This window comes from Colletotrichum paranaense (genome assembly GCF_030867605.1).
Source record: "Colletotrichum paranaense strain IMI 384185 chromosome Unknown Scaffold_1.1, whole genome shotgun sequence".
Taxonomy (NCBI): domain Eukaryota; kingdom Fungi; phylum Ascomycota; class Sordariomycetes; order Glomerellales; family Glomerellaceae; genus Colletotrichum; species Colletotrichum paranaense.
In genome coordinates, this window is record NW_026848959.1 from 2,447,492 (window position 1) to 2,464,739 (window position 17,248).

General features: G+C 52.3%; 6 protein-coding genes across 6 annotated transcripts; 3 read left to right on the forward strand and 3 right to left on the reverse strand.

Moving 5' to 3' along the window:
- Window positions 1–1,757: 1,757 nt before the first annotated feature.
- Window positions 1,758–2,926, reverse strand: CPAR01_00889 (late sexual development protein; the record flags this gene model as incomplete). Its single annotated transcript, XM_060485179.1, has 2 exons — window positions 1,758–2,504; window positions 2,591–2,926. 2 exons carry the CDS (start codon window positions 2,924–2,926, stop codon window positions 1,758–1,760), a joined length of 1,083 nt encoding a protein of 360 aa, XP_060356036.1.
- Window positions 2,927–3,976: 1,050 nt separating this feature from the next.
- CPAR01_00890 (uncharacterized protein) lies at window positions 3,977–6,388 on the reverse strand (the record flags this gene model as incomplete). The annotated part of the gene is made up of 3 exons (XM_060485180.1): window positions 3,977–5,177; window positions 5,351–5,943; window positions 6,167–6,388. The coding sequence occupies 3 exons, from the start codon at window positions 6,386–6,388 to the stop codon at window positions 3,977–3,979; spliced, it is 2,016 nt and encodes a 671-aa protein (XP_060356037.1).
- Window positions 6,389–7,273: 885 nt separating this feature from the next.
- Window positions 7,274–7,585, forward strand: CPAR01_00891 (uncharacterized protein; the record flags this gene model as incomplete). Its single annotated transcript, XM_060485181.1, has 1 exon — window positions 7,274–7,585. One exon carries the CDS (start codon window positions 7,274–7,276, stop codon window positions 7,583–7,585), a length of 312 nt encoding a protein of 103 aa, XP_060356038.1.
- Window positions 7,586–7,681: 96 nt separating this feature from the next.
- On the forward strand, window positions 7,682–10,539 carry CPAR01_00892 (peptidase S41 family protein; the record flags this gene model as incomplete). The annotated part of the gene is made up of 5 exons (XM_060485182.1): window positions 7,682–7,835; window positions 7,889–8,278; window positions 8,333–9,348; window positions 9,417–9,542; window positions 9,619–10,539. The coding sequence occupies 5 exons, from the start codon at window positions 7,682–7,684 to the stop codon at window positions 10,537–10,539; spliced, it is 2,607 nt and encodes an 868-aa protein (XP_060356039.1).
- A 130-nt stretch (window positions 10,540–10,669) lies between these two features.
- CPAR01_00893 (uncharacterized protein) lies at window positions 10,670–14,814 on the reverse strand (the record flags this gene model as incomplete). The annotated part of the gene is made up of 8 exons (XM_060485183.1): window positions 10,670–11,194; window positions 11,256–11,642; window positions 11,699–11,940; window positions 11,997–12,557; window positions 12,611–12,764; window positions 12,818–13,992; window positions 14,053–14,185; window positions 14,239–14,814. The coding sequence occupies 8 exons, from the start codon at window positions 14,812–14,814 to the stop codon at window positions 10,670–10,672; spliced, it is 3,753 nt and encodes a 1,250-aa protein (XP_060356040.1).
- A 1,370-nt stretch (window positions 14,815–16,184) lies between these two features.
- CPAR01_00894 (fructose-bisphosphate aldolase class-II) lies at window positions 16,185–17,165 on the forward strand (the record flags this gene model as incomplete). Its single annotated transcript, XM_060485184.1, has 3 exons — window positions 16,185–16,279; window positions 16,344–16,723; window positions 16,774–17,165. The coding sequence occupies 3 exons, from the start codon at window positions 16,185–16,187 to the stop codon at window positions 17,163–17,165; spliced, it is 867 nt and encodes a 288-aa protein (XP_060356041.1).
- Window positions 17,166–17,248: the final 83 nt, after the last annotated feature.

Sequence of the window (17,248 nt, forward strand, 5' to 3'; positions counted from 1 at the left end):
AACGCCGTTGCGAATTAACGCCCCGACATGGAGTTCCGGGAGGAATGACTCGGCCCAAGGGTAAGTTACGAATCGCCGTTCCTTGGTCCGTTGGTTGATCGAAGCTTCCACAGGACACCCTTTAGATACGAAGTGAATCCGAGTTAGACATTCGGCATCTTGGCCATTGAGGAGCATTCAATCATTGGTCCCGGGATTCGGCAACTGAGTAAGGGACACATGTCTCTGAAGCCTGCCATCTACCCGAGGCCAAGCTCGACCACCCCCGCCTTCCGTTTTCTTACAGCGATCGAATCGATTCTTCCCCCCTTCGCCCTCGATTTCCAGCTGATGTATCACCCGATGATCAATCATTCCAATTCCTCTTCCTCGCATTCCGTGACAGATAGTTGGGCTGAGCACACCGGCAGACTGGGAGCAGCCCCGGATAGTGACGGAATGGACACCGACAGTAGTAACTGCCAACTGATCACCCGACATACCTGCGTCGGGAGACTTGCCGTCGTTCATTCAGTCCGATTAGCAAATTCTGGTCTTTTCGTCACAGATCTAGACTTCTAGGGTATTCGAGTAGCCCGCAAGTCAGATTTTCCCGTTCGGGAACATTGTGTACCGAACCCCTGGTGAGCTTATTAGTCGGCCGTGCCGGGCTATCCTGTGTCGTGGCACTGCATCGACTGCAACACTTAGGCAAACGTCCGAACTATCAAAAGGGCAACCCTTGAATCCGAAGTATTGGTGGTGGTCTGAGACGGAGCGTGTACCAGACCCTCCTCTGTGCACAGGCACACGGCCCCGTGGCCGGAATGGGGGGCACGACAGGGAATCGCTCTCGCGTTTTGTTTCTCGTTGACCGTTGGTCGCACACACAGATTTATGGCGATCTTAATGAGTGTTTAATGGATCGTCGAGATCATGTTTGCCTCGGACTGATCTACTGCATAGTATACCACATGCACATCGTCGACCCTGGCGACGAGAAGTATGAGCAAGATGGCATCCAGGAATGTCCAACACCATTGTCCACACGGAATAGTCGCTCGGTATGGAATTGAAATTGCTCGTATTAGTTGCCAGTGAGAAGTGACCTAGAGAGATGTGAAAGATTCCCCAATCGGGCCGGTGATATTCCCCTCTGTTGTCGAGAGGTCGGAAGACCATTCTGTGCTCGGCAAGGGGCTCATCGTCTGATGTTCTCCAACGCCTCATACTAGCGTCATCGGCTACTGTACGAGAGTTCCCGGACTTATCTGAAGAAGCCGAGAAGAAGTAGGTACGGCCATTAAAGGAGCCCGATAGTGGATTTCACAAGTAGGGGCTCTCTCGTCATGACGCGACCAAGCCAGATTAGGATTGAGGGGTGCAGATTTGACGGATTAGTAGCCATTTGACGTGATGGACCGTCAAGCAACCTCGTAGTCCTTGGAATTGCTACTAAAAGCAATTCATTGTTCCAGCATTATATTCCTAGGCGACGCCGCGTCCAAGATATGACCCTGAGTGAAGAGCGAATTCACATTCATCTTTCCGAGATGATGGATGGAGAGACTGGAGTACATGTAAGGTAAGGTAGTCATGGCGAGTGGTTTAGGATGTGAACCTGAGATATGAACGCTTGAAAGTAAATTGCTAGTCTATGCTGTATTATTTGAACGCCAAAAAACGCCTTGGCTTGGGATATCTTCCAGATCTTCTACACAACGCTCGCCAACATGCTACACCATTTGTACAATTACAACTCTACAGGCTGCGACCCTTTATTTGTTGACTTGGATCAAACCGGGACCTGCCAGGGTTGCCTTGGGAATGTCGTCAGGGTTGGTGAACTTGCCCTCGTACGTAAGTGCAGCAATAGACAGGCCAAACATGCTGTTCTTATCGAAGGGAAATTCGGCCTGGAAGGCGATCCTCGCGCCGTCCCACTGTGGGTTCATGACTGGGACGCTCAGGGGAACGTTGAGTCCACTCAGGTAGGTCACGAACAAAGGTGCCTTGTCCTTGCCGAGGAAACGGCCTGCCGTGACGATCTCCCGCAAGTCGACTTCGAAGTTGAGCATCTGGTTCTTAGCTTCGATTTCTCCTCCTGCCATCTGCATAACATTCAGTGGCGCAAAGACGGGGATGTCGATCTGGTTCATCTTGAACGGGCAAGAGTCTTTGACAACGAAAGACTGGAGCGCAGAGAAGGCGAATGGCGCGATAGAGGTCGTAAGGAAAGGCTGCGACGACGGTGGGCGCGAGAGAATGCTGCGATAGAAACCATTTTGCTCGCCCTCTTGGCCGATGACGGCACTAACGGCTCGGACGGGTCCGGCGTCGCCATTCTTTGCCAGCAGCTGGTTTGCATCTTGCAGAGTGCCGAGCACCACAGAGGTAAAGGTTTCGGCGAGAGCCACGGCTGATTTCAAGTCGTTTGTCGGGAACTGATACTTGCAAGGCGGAGGTGAAAAAGCCTTGAAGTGGTCCAAGACACCCTTAGCGTCGAGCGCATGGAGCTTTTCTTGCTGTCATAGCTGTCAGTGCCAGTTCCACGAATCCCGATGACAACCTTCTTTTGCTTCTTCGCTGACCAAAGGTAAGAAAAACTTACAGCAACAACAACCTTAAGCGCGTCGACCATCTTATCCTTCTCGGTTGTTTCCCAGCCAGGTCCTCCATTGGTGACGTTTTCCAGCATGGATGAGAAGAAGGCGACCTCGAATTGTTCGTTGAACTGAATGAGCTGGAAAGCTGTCAAACTGCTCGGCTCCAACTTGGGCGGTGGTGCAGAGTTGGGGAGCGATCCTCGCGCCTCTTCCTCCACAACTTTGATCTGCTCCGGGCTGATCGGGAGTTCGGCACTGAAGGCCCGGCGTTCGAGTGGGGCCGCTGCCGAGAAGCCGGCGAGCATCACCGCGGCGGTCGCGAGAGTTGTTGTGAGCTGCATCTTGACGTTTTTTGTTTGTGTACCACCGAGTTCAAGTTTGTGCAGAGAAATATCCTTCAGTATCGGAAAAGGTGTGTTAAATACCCAATAATTTACACGAAGAGAAAGAGGTGAACGATAGACAGGGGAAGCGAATTGAAGTAGGCGGGTTAAAACGAAACAGGTCAACTTGGCATGAGATTCGAGAGCTACAGTGACATGGTTGGAGCGACCGGGACGAACTATTATACTCTCGAGGAGTTTGTTTCGATACATGATCTTGAAACCTGTTTGTTGCTTGGCGCACGTGGACTTGCAACTCTTTTAGGTGGGTAGAGGAGAAAAGCACCGCACATACTCTTCCACGACGTAGGTACACACATCGCGACACACCATCCACACACTTACACACAGGCACATCAAAATTTTCGGAGAGGAATACCCAAGCGCTCTTACGGAAAGATCCTGGGCCGACAGAAATGGACCACACCAAGGCACCCACAGGAATCGCAGGTAGGGCTGGTTTCGGAACGAAGTTGCACCGCTCAACTTGCTCAAACTGGCATGTTACAGGGGGGTAGCTGGATGACGTCTCTGGGAACGGACAGACTGTTGGGTCTTCGATTTCGAAGGATCGTCTACCAAGACAGGGAACCAACAAGGACGATGCCAGCTCTAAGGCGAGCCTTTAACGCCCTGTCAGCCAAGCCGAGTCCTCAAACAAGACATCATTTTTCTTTCTCGTCTGTCTCTCGCAATCTCTCACTTGTCTTTCCCCGCGGTCCACCACCAGTCAGTGGCTTTCACTCTCGATTGAACGAACCTGACACGTGCTCGAGCTTTTCTCTCTTCTAGGCGCTGTATTCGAATTTTGCCGTCCCCGTCCGACAGGTATCCATACGTCAAACGTTGTCTCCCTCCAAGCCTCCCAGTGTGTTTCTCTTCGCTACCCTATTCAGGTAACATGGACCAACCTTAGCGGTATGTCACTGCCGAAGCGAAACCCCAGTCCCCGTATGGAGTCACACCAAACATCGATTAAGGTAAACGTCGAACGTATCTGTGTCTGAATCAGGCCCAGCTCGTGCCTCTCCTTGCCATTTTGAAGCTCTGGTCCCGTTCAAAGTCGGAGGCCTTGACCATTTTCCGCTTAGCAGCAGCCATAGCCGCAGCAGATCGTAATGGGGTCTCCCCATGCGCTCCCGAGCCGTCAGAAGCGGCGGCGGCAGTAACGGTAGCATCGGGAGCGTTACCACAGCTCGCACCCGAGCCACCACCACCAACAAGACTGGGCCCCCATCCTCCTTCGCCTATCTGTCTATTAGTCCAGATTGGTGGTGGTTCCTGATGAAAAGGCCCCGGCGTCTTCGCTTGGTCCCTCTTCTCCACAAAATGCGCGACGCCCGTCCGCGAGCGCCTCATCCCTTTGTTGCCGAACTCCGCCAAGCCCTCCCCTTCAAAGTCGAGCTGCGCGTGCGCCCATACGAGCGACTCATTGTAGTTCTCCTGCGCGTACGTATGGAAGGCCTGACAATAGGCCCGTAATGGTCGATGTTCCAGATTGCCGAACTCCAGGAACCCACGCGTGGCATGCAGAATCTCTTCGAGGCTGCGATGAGGCACATGAACCCATGTCGTTGTTTCTGGCCTCTTGGGTGCCGTATAATTCTTGTGAGACTTCACTGACGATGATACCATCGGAGTTGAATTTGCTCTCTTGGCGGAAGCTCGAGCGGAGGCCTTGGCAGCTCGATGAAGGACTTTCTCTACGATCTCATACGCTACACCATCTGGCGAAAAATCATAATGCGCGACGGCGGCAATCGCCTTCAAGCCGAGGTCTCGCTGCGCAGGCGGCTGCTCCTCGATGCGTCGAATGCCAGCGTCGAAGAAGGAGACGACATTCGCAGGCAGTTTATCTGCCTGAAAGGCAACGGCGTCGAGAGATTGGGTTCGGTGGAGGTCGTCCAGTCGCAGACGAGCGAGACTGATGTTACCGCTGGCCTGACTTTCAATTTGACGTCGCAAGTCGGCAAAGACCTCATGGTTTCGGGGGTCGACCAGCCGTCTGCCAAACGCGGATAGTGGTGGTAGCTCGTCGGGCTTGTTCTCCCTGCTGTTGTTGCTGCGGCTGCCCAGGCCAAGGTCTCCGTGCTCTGTCTCCAGGTCCCAATCGATGAATCGTGAGACCGGTTCCATGGCGGAATGGACTTGAAGCTCAATATGATCAAAAGGTTGGACGAAGTCTGCGGCGTCTCCGCTTCGCATTTGCCTCGGATGTTAGCCTTATTCCACTCGATAGTCTCAACTTCAACTTGGTTCGAAAGGAGCCGCATGTCTTCCCGTAATAGAAGAAAGTTCATTTCATGAAGTGAGAAAGCAACATAATAATGGGTGAAGTATGCAAAGAGAGTGTTTAGTTTGGCACGGCCATGGCAAACTTACCAGTTGGTGCAAGTCTTCTCATTGTCTCTGCATTCTTGGCAGAGAATGTATGAATCCAGTTTCACCTTTCCCTTCTTACAGCTCTCACATCGCCAGTAGACATAGAGGAACTTTGACGCCTCGTCGTCGCAAGAGTCGCAATATTGCCAAGTAGGTATCGTCTTGAGACATGAGACGCGGGAGGTGATGAGTACCTTGAGCCTTGAGTCGTTCGCCAAGATGGCCAGCTCGTTCTCGAGAAACAGGTCAACAGCCGGACTACACCTGTCAAAGTCGTCGACAACAAGGAACGCGCGATCGAGCATGCCAAGTCGCGACTGCAACGCCTCTCGCATAAGCTTAATCCGGAAGATGTCGCGATGACCGTGCTTCCTAGCGTCGAGGTAAAGTCGATACTTTGCGACGTACGCTTCGTCCTCGTCGACCTGTGTGTGGTTGACGCACAGTTGGTGGAATATGCTCGTCAGAACGTCTTCCACAAAGGCGGTACCGCCCGAGGCCACGTCCGTCCGCACAAAAACTGAGGCGACGGCTTCCCTCTCCCCATGGTACTGTTCTCTCAACCTCTTGGTCGCCAGCGCGGACAAGGTCGTCTGAAATGGCACGAGTTGTAAGTAAGCAAGTAGGTAATCAGCGCATGAATTCTATCAGTGTGATGCATCACCAACCAGCGTCTTGGCATCCGAACAACCCTTGGGACGATCTGGAGGCCCATGACCTTTATGCAAACTGCAAACTGCGACCTGCAAAACAAAGGAAGGAGATGCAAAGCAAAATGCCAGGGAAAACGTAAAACAAGAAACAACTTGTACGCACCTTGCCTGACCCTGGTCTACCAACACAGCGCAGCATCCACTTGTTGTCATCCCGTTGCCAGCATTGAAAGATGTCGTTCATGAACACCCAGTCCCACAGTGGCTGCCAGATATCCGCGCCCGGTTCGTGCGACTCGCTCAATGCGGGGTGCATTTCTGACCTGCTCTCGAACAGTTCCCTCACCGCGGGATGGTGCACTTCTTCTGCTTCAACGGCGTCCATGTTTTAGGGTCTCCGTTTCGGTACTAGTATTGGAAGGCTCAGGGTCGAAACGGCGCAACGGCTGTATCTTGGCCCCAGCAGAGCAGCAGAGTTCAAATCTTCAACGGAGCCGGCGGGCTTCCGACATTCAAGAAACGTTGGTTAAGTTTCTTTCGATCACCGTGCCACCGGACGCTACGGATAGGGCTCCTCAACGGGAAAGAAATATCGGATCAGCGTGAGTCGCGAAAAGGCCACCCGTTCAAGAAACTCAATGAGTTCCACCTCTAGAAAATCGCCGTGCTCGAAGATGCACGTGGTGAGCAGAACCATCGACTTCATCACACCCACTTCCGGGTCTGCAAGCGCCTTGTGTCACCAAAAAAACGGGTGCAGAGATTTGACGGCTGCCTAGCAGCGCCTTACCAGCAGGCGTACAATCTTACCGTTTCTGGCGGTTCGTAAAATCGCGTGTGTTGATACTACCGGGGTTGTAGAGGGGAAAATCAAGCTACTCATGCAGCTGCAGGGGCTGCGCCTCACCGAGTTGCTGGAATCTCACGCAAAATCATCTTCCCTTGCGTACCAAACTAATCAAACCAATATGCTTAAGTGCTGACTTACATCTCAGCCGTGAATCCTACGGGACCCAGACAAGCCACATGTCTTATTGACTGGACTTATCGCGTGATAAGCAGCCCAGCCCTAGAAGCAGGTCCCACTCATGCTACAACGACGGGCCGCAGCCACAAGCCGTTGGCACATCCCTTGGAGCTATTCTTTTCTATTGACATTGATGCATCGTGAGCTCATTTTCAGATACAGAGGGTTGACGGTGTACTTCGAAGTTCTCTGAAGCGACTTACACATAATTTGATGTAGATAGGAGAATACCTGGCCTCGTCGATGTGCACTGGTGAAATAGTTGTGACTTCATGGCTGTTGCATGCCTCAAGTTGGGAATGGTGTTGCCTAGTCTCGCGTAGCCTTGGAGAACTGGTCGATGACGGGCTCTACGTCTGGTATTCCACATTCGAAGAAGCAATGGTTACATCGGGCCGCACTATATGCAGCCTCGATGCAGCCCAGCAGTCTGGTCCCCAGGCTCTGGATTTACGATTGCCTAGCAGGGTCATGGGGGCCGGATGTCTAATCTTAGATGGGAAATGGCGCCCGCAGGTGCAGACCTTTGCTTTTTGCCTCACTGATGGAACCTGATTGATAAGAGGATTGCAGCCATGCCATTGTTAGATTTTGTGTTCAAGAGATTTTTGCAAGTCAAATCAACCACCGTTTGGTTGAAGTCAAGTCAAAATGCTGTTCAAAGTCCCTTTATTGCTGCTGAGCCACTGCTTAAGTGCCGTGGTTGCTCGCCCGTCTGAGGCTCCGAAGAGTTTGCCACGACGACAGGATGCGCCTGTTCCACCACAATCGATATGTGGCGAGATCATTGAGGCTGTCAATGATGGTAAGTATCGTTTATGCAGAGTTGATTTCTCCTTGATGTTGATCAAAACGCAGGATATCGGATCTTCTATGCCTCGGACGTATATCTTTGCTTGACTAGCGTTCCCTTCAACGATGCCGTGGCACTTCGCTTTATCGAATATTACAACACGACTATGCAGTTTCAAAGTACATTGGCATACCTCAAGAACCCTCCCGAGGGTTATCAACAACCCGCGTTTGACCTTAACCAAGGGTTGGAATACTTGAAGGCGAACGTAACTTCAGGTGTCTATAAGAACCAGTACCAGTTTGAGGCCGATCTACAGCTTTTGGTCTACTCAGTTCATGATGCCCATGTCGATCTTGCCGCTGGAATTCTCTCAGCCTTCTCCTTTTCCAGTCCCTGGTCACTCGTCACTGCATCAATCGACGGCAAGGAAACCCCGAAGGTGTACTTTGAATGTGAGTGGCTCTGGCCCGGAACCTTGTGTAGGCATTACTAACTTTGAACTCAAGCTCAGGTCCGCGATTATCGAGACAATGGAACTCAGATTTCCGCCATCTCTCACATTAATGACGAACCCATTGTCGATTTCCTAACTCGCTACGCTGCTCTGAACTCAGTCGGCATGCTTGAACCCCACGCCGACTGGAACCAGATCATGGGCAACCCTGTACAGGATATCATAGGGGCGTTGAACATTTTTGCTGGCAGCGGCACCTTCTACCCAGGGGACTCGCTGAATTTCACCTACGAAGATCCCAATCTGAACGCAGTCGCTGTCGAAGAGACGTACTGGGTTGCAATCTACAACAACCCAGATTTCACTGGTCCTCTGACAACCGGCGGTGACTTCTACAACTACTTCGTCCTCGGACTATTGCCTGCATCCTATGGTGAAGTTCCGCTGCCGCCTGCGTTTGGAGGCGGTGAACCGTCAAGCGGCACCTTCAACCCAGTGCCGCAGCAACAACGCCGAAGCTTCTACAACGAGAGTCTGGGAGCATTCCCGCCCAACCCGGATGTCGTGCAGAACAACTTGGACGCGACTGGAAACGGCGGTGTCGTGACCGGATACTTCTATGAGGACATCTCCACCGCCGTGCTCAGTATTCCGCACTTTGACCAGTATGGGTGGGACATTGGCAACTTCAGCTTGGCTGTCGACACGTTTCTCGAGGGTGCCCAGAACAGAAGCCTTTCTAAGCTTGTGATTGATCTCACGAATAACTATGGTGGCACAACGGGTCTTGCGCTTCTCTTGCTACGGGACTTGTTCCCTGGCATCGACCCCTTCGCCGGAAGCCGGAGACGCAGCTTTGACATGGCCAATGTTCTAGGCACTGCAACGACGAACTACTGGGAGGGACTTCCAACCAGTAACTCGACAGAGTTCAAGACAAAGGTCGAACTCGTGGCAGATGAGTGGGTTATCACGTCTCGCTTGAACGCAGAGACCAATGAGAACTTCACATCATGGCAGGAGTATGAAGGCCCGAGAAGATACAAGGACGACGACTTCAGCTTGGTGGTAAGTTGACATCGAAACAAAAGAATATATAAGTATCCTGGAAAGCTCTTAGCTTACATGCACACAAGGAACGCTACGATCTGTCGAATCCGTATTTCCACCAAGCCGCTTTTGACGGCTGGCTGATGACCCGCTATATTGACAACAAAGATGTTGGCGAGTCGCCGCCATTCGAGCCTGGAAACATCGTTATTGTAAGTCAAGACACCTATCGCCATGAACCGGCTGGTTCACGATATTACAGAACCTCTTGACTAACACGGCTCGCAGCTCACCGATGGTGCCTGTTCATCCGCTTGCGCTCTCTTCCTCGAAGTCGCTACCACTCAAGGCAAAGCCCGCACCATCGTTGTAGGCGGTGCGCCCAAGCCCGGCCCAATGCAAGCGGCGGGCGGTACTCGTGGAGCCCGCATCTACTCTGGAGACTTTCTCGACGCCGACTTCGCCTTTGCACGGGAAAAGGACGAGACTGCTGCGACCAGACTACCGGACGTTCGCGAGTCGGGCATGTACGTCAGTTACGCGGCCTTCAACCTCCGAGACCAGCTTCGCGCGGACGACGTCTCGACCCCGCTCCAGTTCCGCTACTCTGCGGCTGACTGTCGTTTGTACTACACTCTCGACAATGTCAATAACATGACTGCTCTATGGCGAGACGTTGCTCGCGCAGCTTTTGAGGATGACACCATATGCGTTGAAGGTTCGACAGGGTACACGGCCCGCAACGGCGCGGTACCAAAAGCGCCGCCCAAAGCCACTCCAGTTCCGCTGTCCACACTTAAGACGGCGATCGAGTTCACTGTTGACTATGACCCGGAGACTCCTAACGGACTCCCAGCGGGGCAGGGCAACATTGGAAAGAAGGTGACGCCCCAAGCTTGCGACGCCAATCCTAACTTGAGATGCCCTTTGGGCGGGAAAGCGTGGCTAAATGTCCCGGTTTCCTGTGCAAATAGCCCGGCAGGCAATATCCCGTGTGCTTGTCTCCCGTTGTGCTCGCTTGCAGAGAACAAATGCGGCGATCTCAACTTGCAGTGCGTTCCCCAAACTGAGTACGTTCAAACGACGAACCAGGCGACGTATGGAGCATCGAAGAAGAATGCTGCCAGCACATTCACGGGTGGGACGGTGACCCAGGGCTACTGTGTACCTAAATTTGGAAGTCCGTCGCTAGGATGCCCGTTATATTGAAGGGCGAGCTGCTGAACTATGTTGGCGTCAAAAGTCTGCCCGCAACAATATTCTAAAGTCATCTAAATTCTTGTAAATAATTTTAACGAATATCATTGATTGAGTGACTGTCCCTGACCCCTCACTGATATCATGTTTTCGCCTTGTTGCGATTAACTTCCGGGATACGATACTCACTCGCCCTTTCCCTCCTTACATTCTCCCAAAAGTCATACCCACCATCTTTCCTCCTCGTTCTCCTCTCTTCCCGTTCCACCTTGTTGACGCGTCTCTTCTCCCTCTTCTTTCGTGGTACAATCTTCTTGATGCTGGACGCCACAAGCACAACGACCTTTTTACCACCCTTGTATCCCATCCGAACGAATCCTTGCACACGACTACTGAACGCCGCAATAAGCGCCGCTGCAATGATGAACACGGATAGGGGCAGCGAAACGGCACCGATGAAGCCAATAGTTGGAAGCTGAGCATCCCATTCGACTGTGTTCATGCCGAATAAGCTTGTAAAGAAGGACAAGGGGAGGAAGATGACGGTGAATGTGGTGAAAATCATGACTGAGAGATTCTGCGAAGAGGCTAGCTCGGTCTGAAGGCGTGACCACCGAACTTCATCTACTTGAGCCTTACGCTGGACCATCTCCAAAAGTTTCTCATACTGTGCCATGTTAGCCGACTCTTAAGACTCAGCAGTGCAGGTTGAGATGTCAAGCACTCACATCATTCCTCGTCGTGTCGACTCTCTTCAGCATCTCCAGCGTCTGGCTCTTGTACTCTTCAAGCTTGGCTAGAGCTTCTTCGAGGTACATCTGCCCGTTCCTCGTGACACTTTTAAGGTCTTCTCCCTCAAAGATCGCCTTCATATTTCGAACTACGCCATCCTGGGTCTCGAATAGCCTTTCGAGGGACTTAAGTTCATCCTCTAGATCGCGGAGTTCCATCAGTGCCGACGTGTTTTCGCGGTTCTCCCGCTCGGCTTCTTCGAGCTCACGCTTATGGCGCTTCTTGATGGACTCCGGCCGATTGCTATCCGAGTCAGATTCGAAGCCCACGTCTTTGAATGTCTGCATGCGGAAGTGCTTCAGGGAAGAAGTCATGCGCTCGGTCTGTACCCGTTAGTCTCAGGGCTTGGAAACTCAGAAGGATGCTGGAGGTGACCTACGAGCATGCTGATTGCTTCTTCAAATATTCTGAAGATCTCGAGGTCAGGATGAGAAGCCCGATCGAGCAGAACAGTGATCGCATGAAGTACGATGAATGCTGCAAGATCCAGTGCATTTTCACAACGGCCCGTGAGATCGCCATTGAGCTCATTGTATACGCTGTTCCTGAGGTCTGCCTGCTGAAATAGGGGCCCCTCTTTTGGCTTTGATTCCCTTCTGTTGAAGAATGTAGTTAAGGTTTCTAAGGCGTTTATCAGTTCTGAATTCTTTCAATCGAACCGAACTGGGAGAACTCACTCGCATCAATAGCCCACAGCCAAAGCTCATCGACCATGAGAACCTTGCCATCCTTGATAACCTCATCGAGATCCTGGTTCTCATCATCGGTATCAACCTCATCCTCTAGCAGTCCCGTGCTCGAAGGCGTGAGCTTGTTCATCGGGCTCCATGTCGATCCTGTGGTTTGTCGCCTCTGGAGTCCCAGCTGTTCCAAGTCAACTCCAGTGGACGCGCGATCTTTGGTAAGCTTATAGAGCATCTGATCGTCATCGCGAGCCCATGTGTCTCTTAAGGAGGGGTATGCAAACTGATCAAGAGTCCGACGGTAGTTGAGTGGCGGGTCGTACCCTATGTACTCCCAGATCATTCGAAGCTCCGCAGAGTCCAGCTGTGCAATTTCTCGTGGAACCGGACGAGACCTACCATGCTGCATGCGCTGCTTGATGAAATTGCGTCGGCGGACTATGTCGATATACGTGTCGAAGTGAAGGAACGGAAGGTACATGTACAGATACACTGACGAAGGCCCAGCTGGACTGACACGGCCAGAAAGGTTAGGGGACGGATGAGGTGAGGGAGCTTTTGACATAATTAGCTCACGTTACACCGACTCATTTAGTTTGAAAGCTCACCTGAGTTGAGGGGAATGATGTTGCAGGCCGGTTTCACGAACGATGCTTGCGATTGAGAGTGTCTTCCGATGACATGCTTCGATGCCCAGTTATCATGGTTGAAGAGTTTCACGAAACTTGGGTCATTGGGGTTGGCTAGGACACTGAAAACATCCTGTATTGCGGTATTTAGCTCGGCCGAGTGAGGAATTGCGGTCCCGATCTTACCTTGACCCAAGAGGGATTGGTGAATGGAGTATGAATCCACATAAACTTTCTACCGGTCGGGTCAGGTCTTGAAAACCCAGCCGTCAGATCCTCCAAGGCAGAAGCCCTCGAGTACCGGTCTTGTCGTCTGGAAAGTGGCTCTGAATAGCTCTTCTCTACACCTATTGATGCAAAAGGCTCGGGATCTGGCGTCTTCGGCGACAGCTCAAGTTCTGTTGGATCTGACCTCGTGCTGTCGGCGTTGCTACCTCGACTGGATGGCCGATTGAACCCCGGCGGAGACAAGGCCGGGACCTTGAGGCTTTGCATTCGCCGTAGAGTATCCACAGGCATCGAATTAGAGCCTCCAGCCATGGATGGACGAGTGACGACGATGCCGGGCGAGCCCTGACTTTCGGAGTCGGAGCTCTTGGGCCGACTCCCAGCGTCCGAGCCAGCTCGCCATATCTTTTGCCCCAGCTCTTGGAAGCCAGCCATAATTCCCAGGCCATGAGAACTGTGTTGTGAGTCTGCCTGGCTTGGATGGGGCGGATTGGGATCGGACCGCGGCCGGAGTGTGCTTCTTCTCAGCCGTTCTTCCAGGCATCGTTCAGGACCTTTGTCCAGAAACTCTTGGAGATGAAGCTTTGTGAAGTAAAGACGAATGGCGGACTCCATGTCTGCATCTGGGTCTTCATAGAAGCCAATTATCTCGACCTTAACATGTCTCTTGAGGTTCAGCGGAGTGTGAATGTACTGGGAGCTCAGTTCTGTAGCTTTTTGAACCGCTACAGAGAGTTCATGTAGGTAGGTGTTCATCGTTTCTGTGTTCCCCTCACCAAAAGAGGCGCAATTGGCATGTTCGCTGTCCAACGAGAAGACCCGCTCCTGCCTAACGCCAAGTAATGATGACTTTATGGAGGCAATGGGGGCGCCGAATCGAACTTCCTTCGCTAAGCCTCTACTCGTAGACCCAGAGCCTGAAAGCTGGGAGTCGATGGTCTCATAGAAGGACCATATCCTGAGCTCGCTTGCGATTGTCGAGAATTCCTCGTCCATCTTGAGAAGAGGCTTGTGGCCTAGTCTCAAATTGTTGGAGATTGAGCGTGGAAGTGGTCGTTGGAGGCGAAGAAGGTGGCGAATACTGTCCTCCAAGTTGTTCATTGACAGGTAACTTGAGCCCTTGTGCGGAGTTGCTATACCGGCATCAGCATCTAGACGTATCCCGGCGTCTTCAAATAAGACGTCGAACTTACCGAAAAAGGTAACTCCATGACAGTTATACATAAATGGTTTGAAATACTCGCTCTTGGTTGCTTTCAAAAGAGCCAGCTTGACAACTAAGCCGCCAACACTATGCGCGATGAAGAACAACGGACGAGACCGTTGCTGAAGCTATGTTATCCCGTGGATCTCAAGAAGAAATGTTGTCAAACACTCACGTTGCCATATCTCGTGTTCCAAACTTGTTCAATCAAATCATTCGCAAGCTCTTCAAGGGTAACCCCCTCAATTAACTCGCGATGACGGTAGAGAAGCACGCGAGCCTCGCTAACCTCCTTCCGAATCCCCTGCCTCACCCACAGATGGGTCGCCTTGGGAAGATGTCGGTTGATCGTCGGTGACAGAATACTAGCTCCCGCGAGCTCTTTCAACGCAGTCGGCGGCACATCAGCGGCCCGTCCGAAGTATCCCTCCGGCAGTGGGTCGCGGGCCCATGTCTCGACTGGGTCGGCTCCGGGACACGGCACACAGACGATGTCGACCAAAGTCTCGTTGTACCCACGTCCATTGACATCGCCGTCGATGTGCGCGAAGCCTGGTCTGGGTTCCCAATGTGATGAAGTACTAGGTCGTGGAGGCGACTCGGTTCTATCAACTTGCGTGTCTTCCGATGGCTGGCCAGGCGGCAACGTCTGAGGCGGGTCGGTGCGCTCGGGGCTGTCGTTCTGAGCGGCGGCTACTTCGTCGAGGACCGCGTTCTCAGTCTCGCGCGTCCAGTCCTTGTACTCTGACATTGTGCTTCATCACTCTGATCTACCGAGGAAACGACATGGAGATTTCTTGCGAAAAGCGACCTGGGACACTGTCGCTTAAGGAACAATGAGATCCTTGCCAAGCTCATTCTGTTTGTCTTCAATTCTCGACAGCGCAGTCATCATACCGGACGCCTGTTTGCTTATGCAGCCACCAAGGCGACCGAACCCCTGTGAGTCTGCGTGACCAGGCTGCATCATTATTGCTGACGGTGGCAGTTTGGCTCGTTCACCAGCCTCAATTTCCCCTAGTCCTGAAGACAAGCTGCGGACCGAGCCTCAGAGGACCTTCACCTCAGATTGGAGGTTGCGCGGTGTGTGCGGGTAGCGTGCAGAAGGATCAGCCTACGCTAACTCCTCGTGGTCAGCTACGACCATCACCTGGACAATAGAGGCCACAGGCAACGGCGGCTATGCTTAGACAGGCATCGGGGCCTCAGCCCTGAGGTGCGACTGTGTGTGAACACTCGATCATTGTGAGAATGCAACATAAAGAGATGGAGAATGCTAAGACGTCTCACAAGAGCCTCATACTCATAAAGTCTGTATGGTCGACTATCCCAGAAGGTTTGTGACACACTCAGAGGTTGCGTGTCTGGGAGTTGGATGAGTCGAATGCCAACTTAGGACTTGGCGGCTTCGCCCGCTAAAATCGCCCTGAAGTGAGGTGTGCCGCGTATCCGAAGTGAGTCGCGCGACCATCAACATTGAGGATGGTGAGCGCTCGCAGTCATCTGCTCTAAGCGGGACATTCTGAAATGAAGCAGGAGAACGTGGGAGTCGACGGCTTTTCTCGTCAGTCGACCAGGCCTTGCTGCATGTACCTAACGATTGCAGTCAAATATTGACGGTACGGAAGTTCCGTGAGAGCACAGCAGCTCGCTGGCGATCGGGATTCAACCGACTCGCGTCAGTTTCTGTCGATATTCTTGTAGGGCAGCATCTAGCTTAGCTCAAGGTGGCCGCAACTTGAGCAGCGCAAAATTGAGAAGAGTGGGATTTCTCCTCGAGAACCTGAAGCATTCATGATCTTCGAGTTCCCATCCTCGGTCTCGAAATGGCGGAGGTGAGAATTGCGGCGTTCTCACTGCATTTCCGGAAATCGAAGGGCGTCTTTAGGTACGTACTCCCCAGTCCCACTCCCGAAACTCTCGTCGCGGGGTTCTCAGCGATGGAACGCGGGGCATCGGCCATTCCGCCGAGCTCACAACGACACAACTCATCCAGGTCTAATGATAAGTAGTGATCGTTGTCTGCATGTCAAAAGCTTGAACTAAAGAACTCGTTTGCTCTGCTGATCTTCCAACTATTTTTCAGCTTCAGTGAATCATCCACCTCACGTAATCATCAAAATGTCGTCCTGGGCGGAAAGCAAGTCACAAAATCGCAGTCTACAGATTCTCCAAGCCGCGACTGAGGGCAAATATGGAGTTCTCTCCGTGGTCATGTAAGTATTATCAGCTTCCATAACACGTATTATGAGGGTATGGTACTGATATTTTATATTTCAGCTACAATATTGAGCATCTCACTGCCGTTGTTCGCGCAGCGGAGGCCAAGAAATCGCCTATGCTGATTCTCTTGTTCCCCCTTACTGTCAAGCAGCTCCCGACTCTCCCATGGGCCGTCGCCGCCGCCATCAAATCAGCAAAGGTCCCACTTGCCCTGCACCTCGACCACGCCCAAGACGAACAGCAAATCCGCGACATCGCAGGAACGCTGCCATTCGACTCAATCATGGTCGATATGAGCCACTACGATCATGAGGAGAATCTCGCCAAGACCAAGGTTTTGACAAGAGTCTGTCACGACCACAACATTGCTGTCGAGGCGGAAAGTGGACGCATCAACGGTGGAGAAGACGGCATCGCAGACACCGGCGACTTGGAAGGTAAGGCTCGGAGCCTGTGCAGCATGAAACTCATCCGCTGACTTGAATAGCTCTTTTCACGAGCCCTGAAGAGGTTGAAGATTTCATCGATGCCGAGATTGATCTCTTGGCACCGAGCATCGGCAACATTCACGGAGACTACGGTCCCAAGGGCCCTCAACTCGATTACCAGCGATTGACAAATGTCAACAAGCAAATCAACAACCGCGTCCTCATGGCTTTGCATGGCACCAATGACTTCAGCCCAGAGATCATGAGACAATGCATCGACAACGGCGCCATCAAGTTGAATGTCAATAAGCTGCTTCTGGAGGTTTGGAACGTCCATTTGAGGGAGAACGCCAGCAAGCCACTGACGCAATTGATGGAGGATGGCATGAACATCCTGCAGAAGGAGACGGAGAGGTGGATCGATATTTGCGGCAGCGCTGGGAAGGCGTGATAGACTTGATCTCGTTGCTATTTCAAAAACTAGCTGGTCACCACAACAGCAGACATGGAGTTCCAATACAAAGCACGTGATGC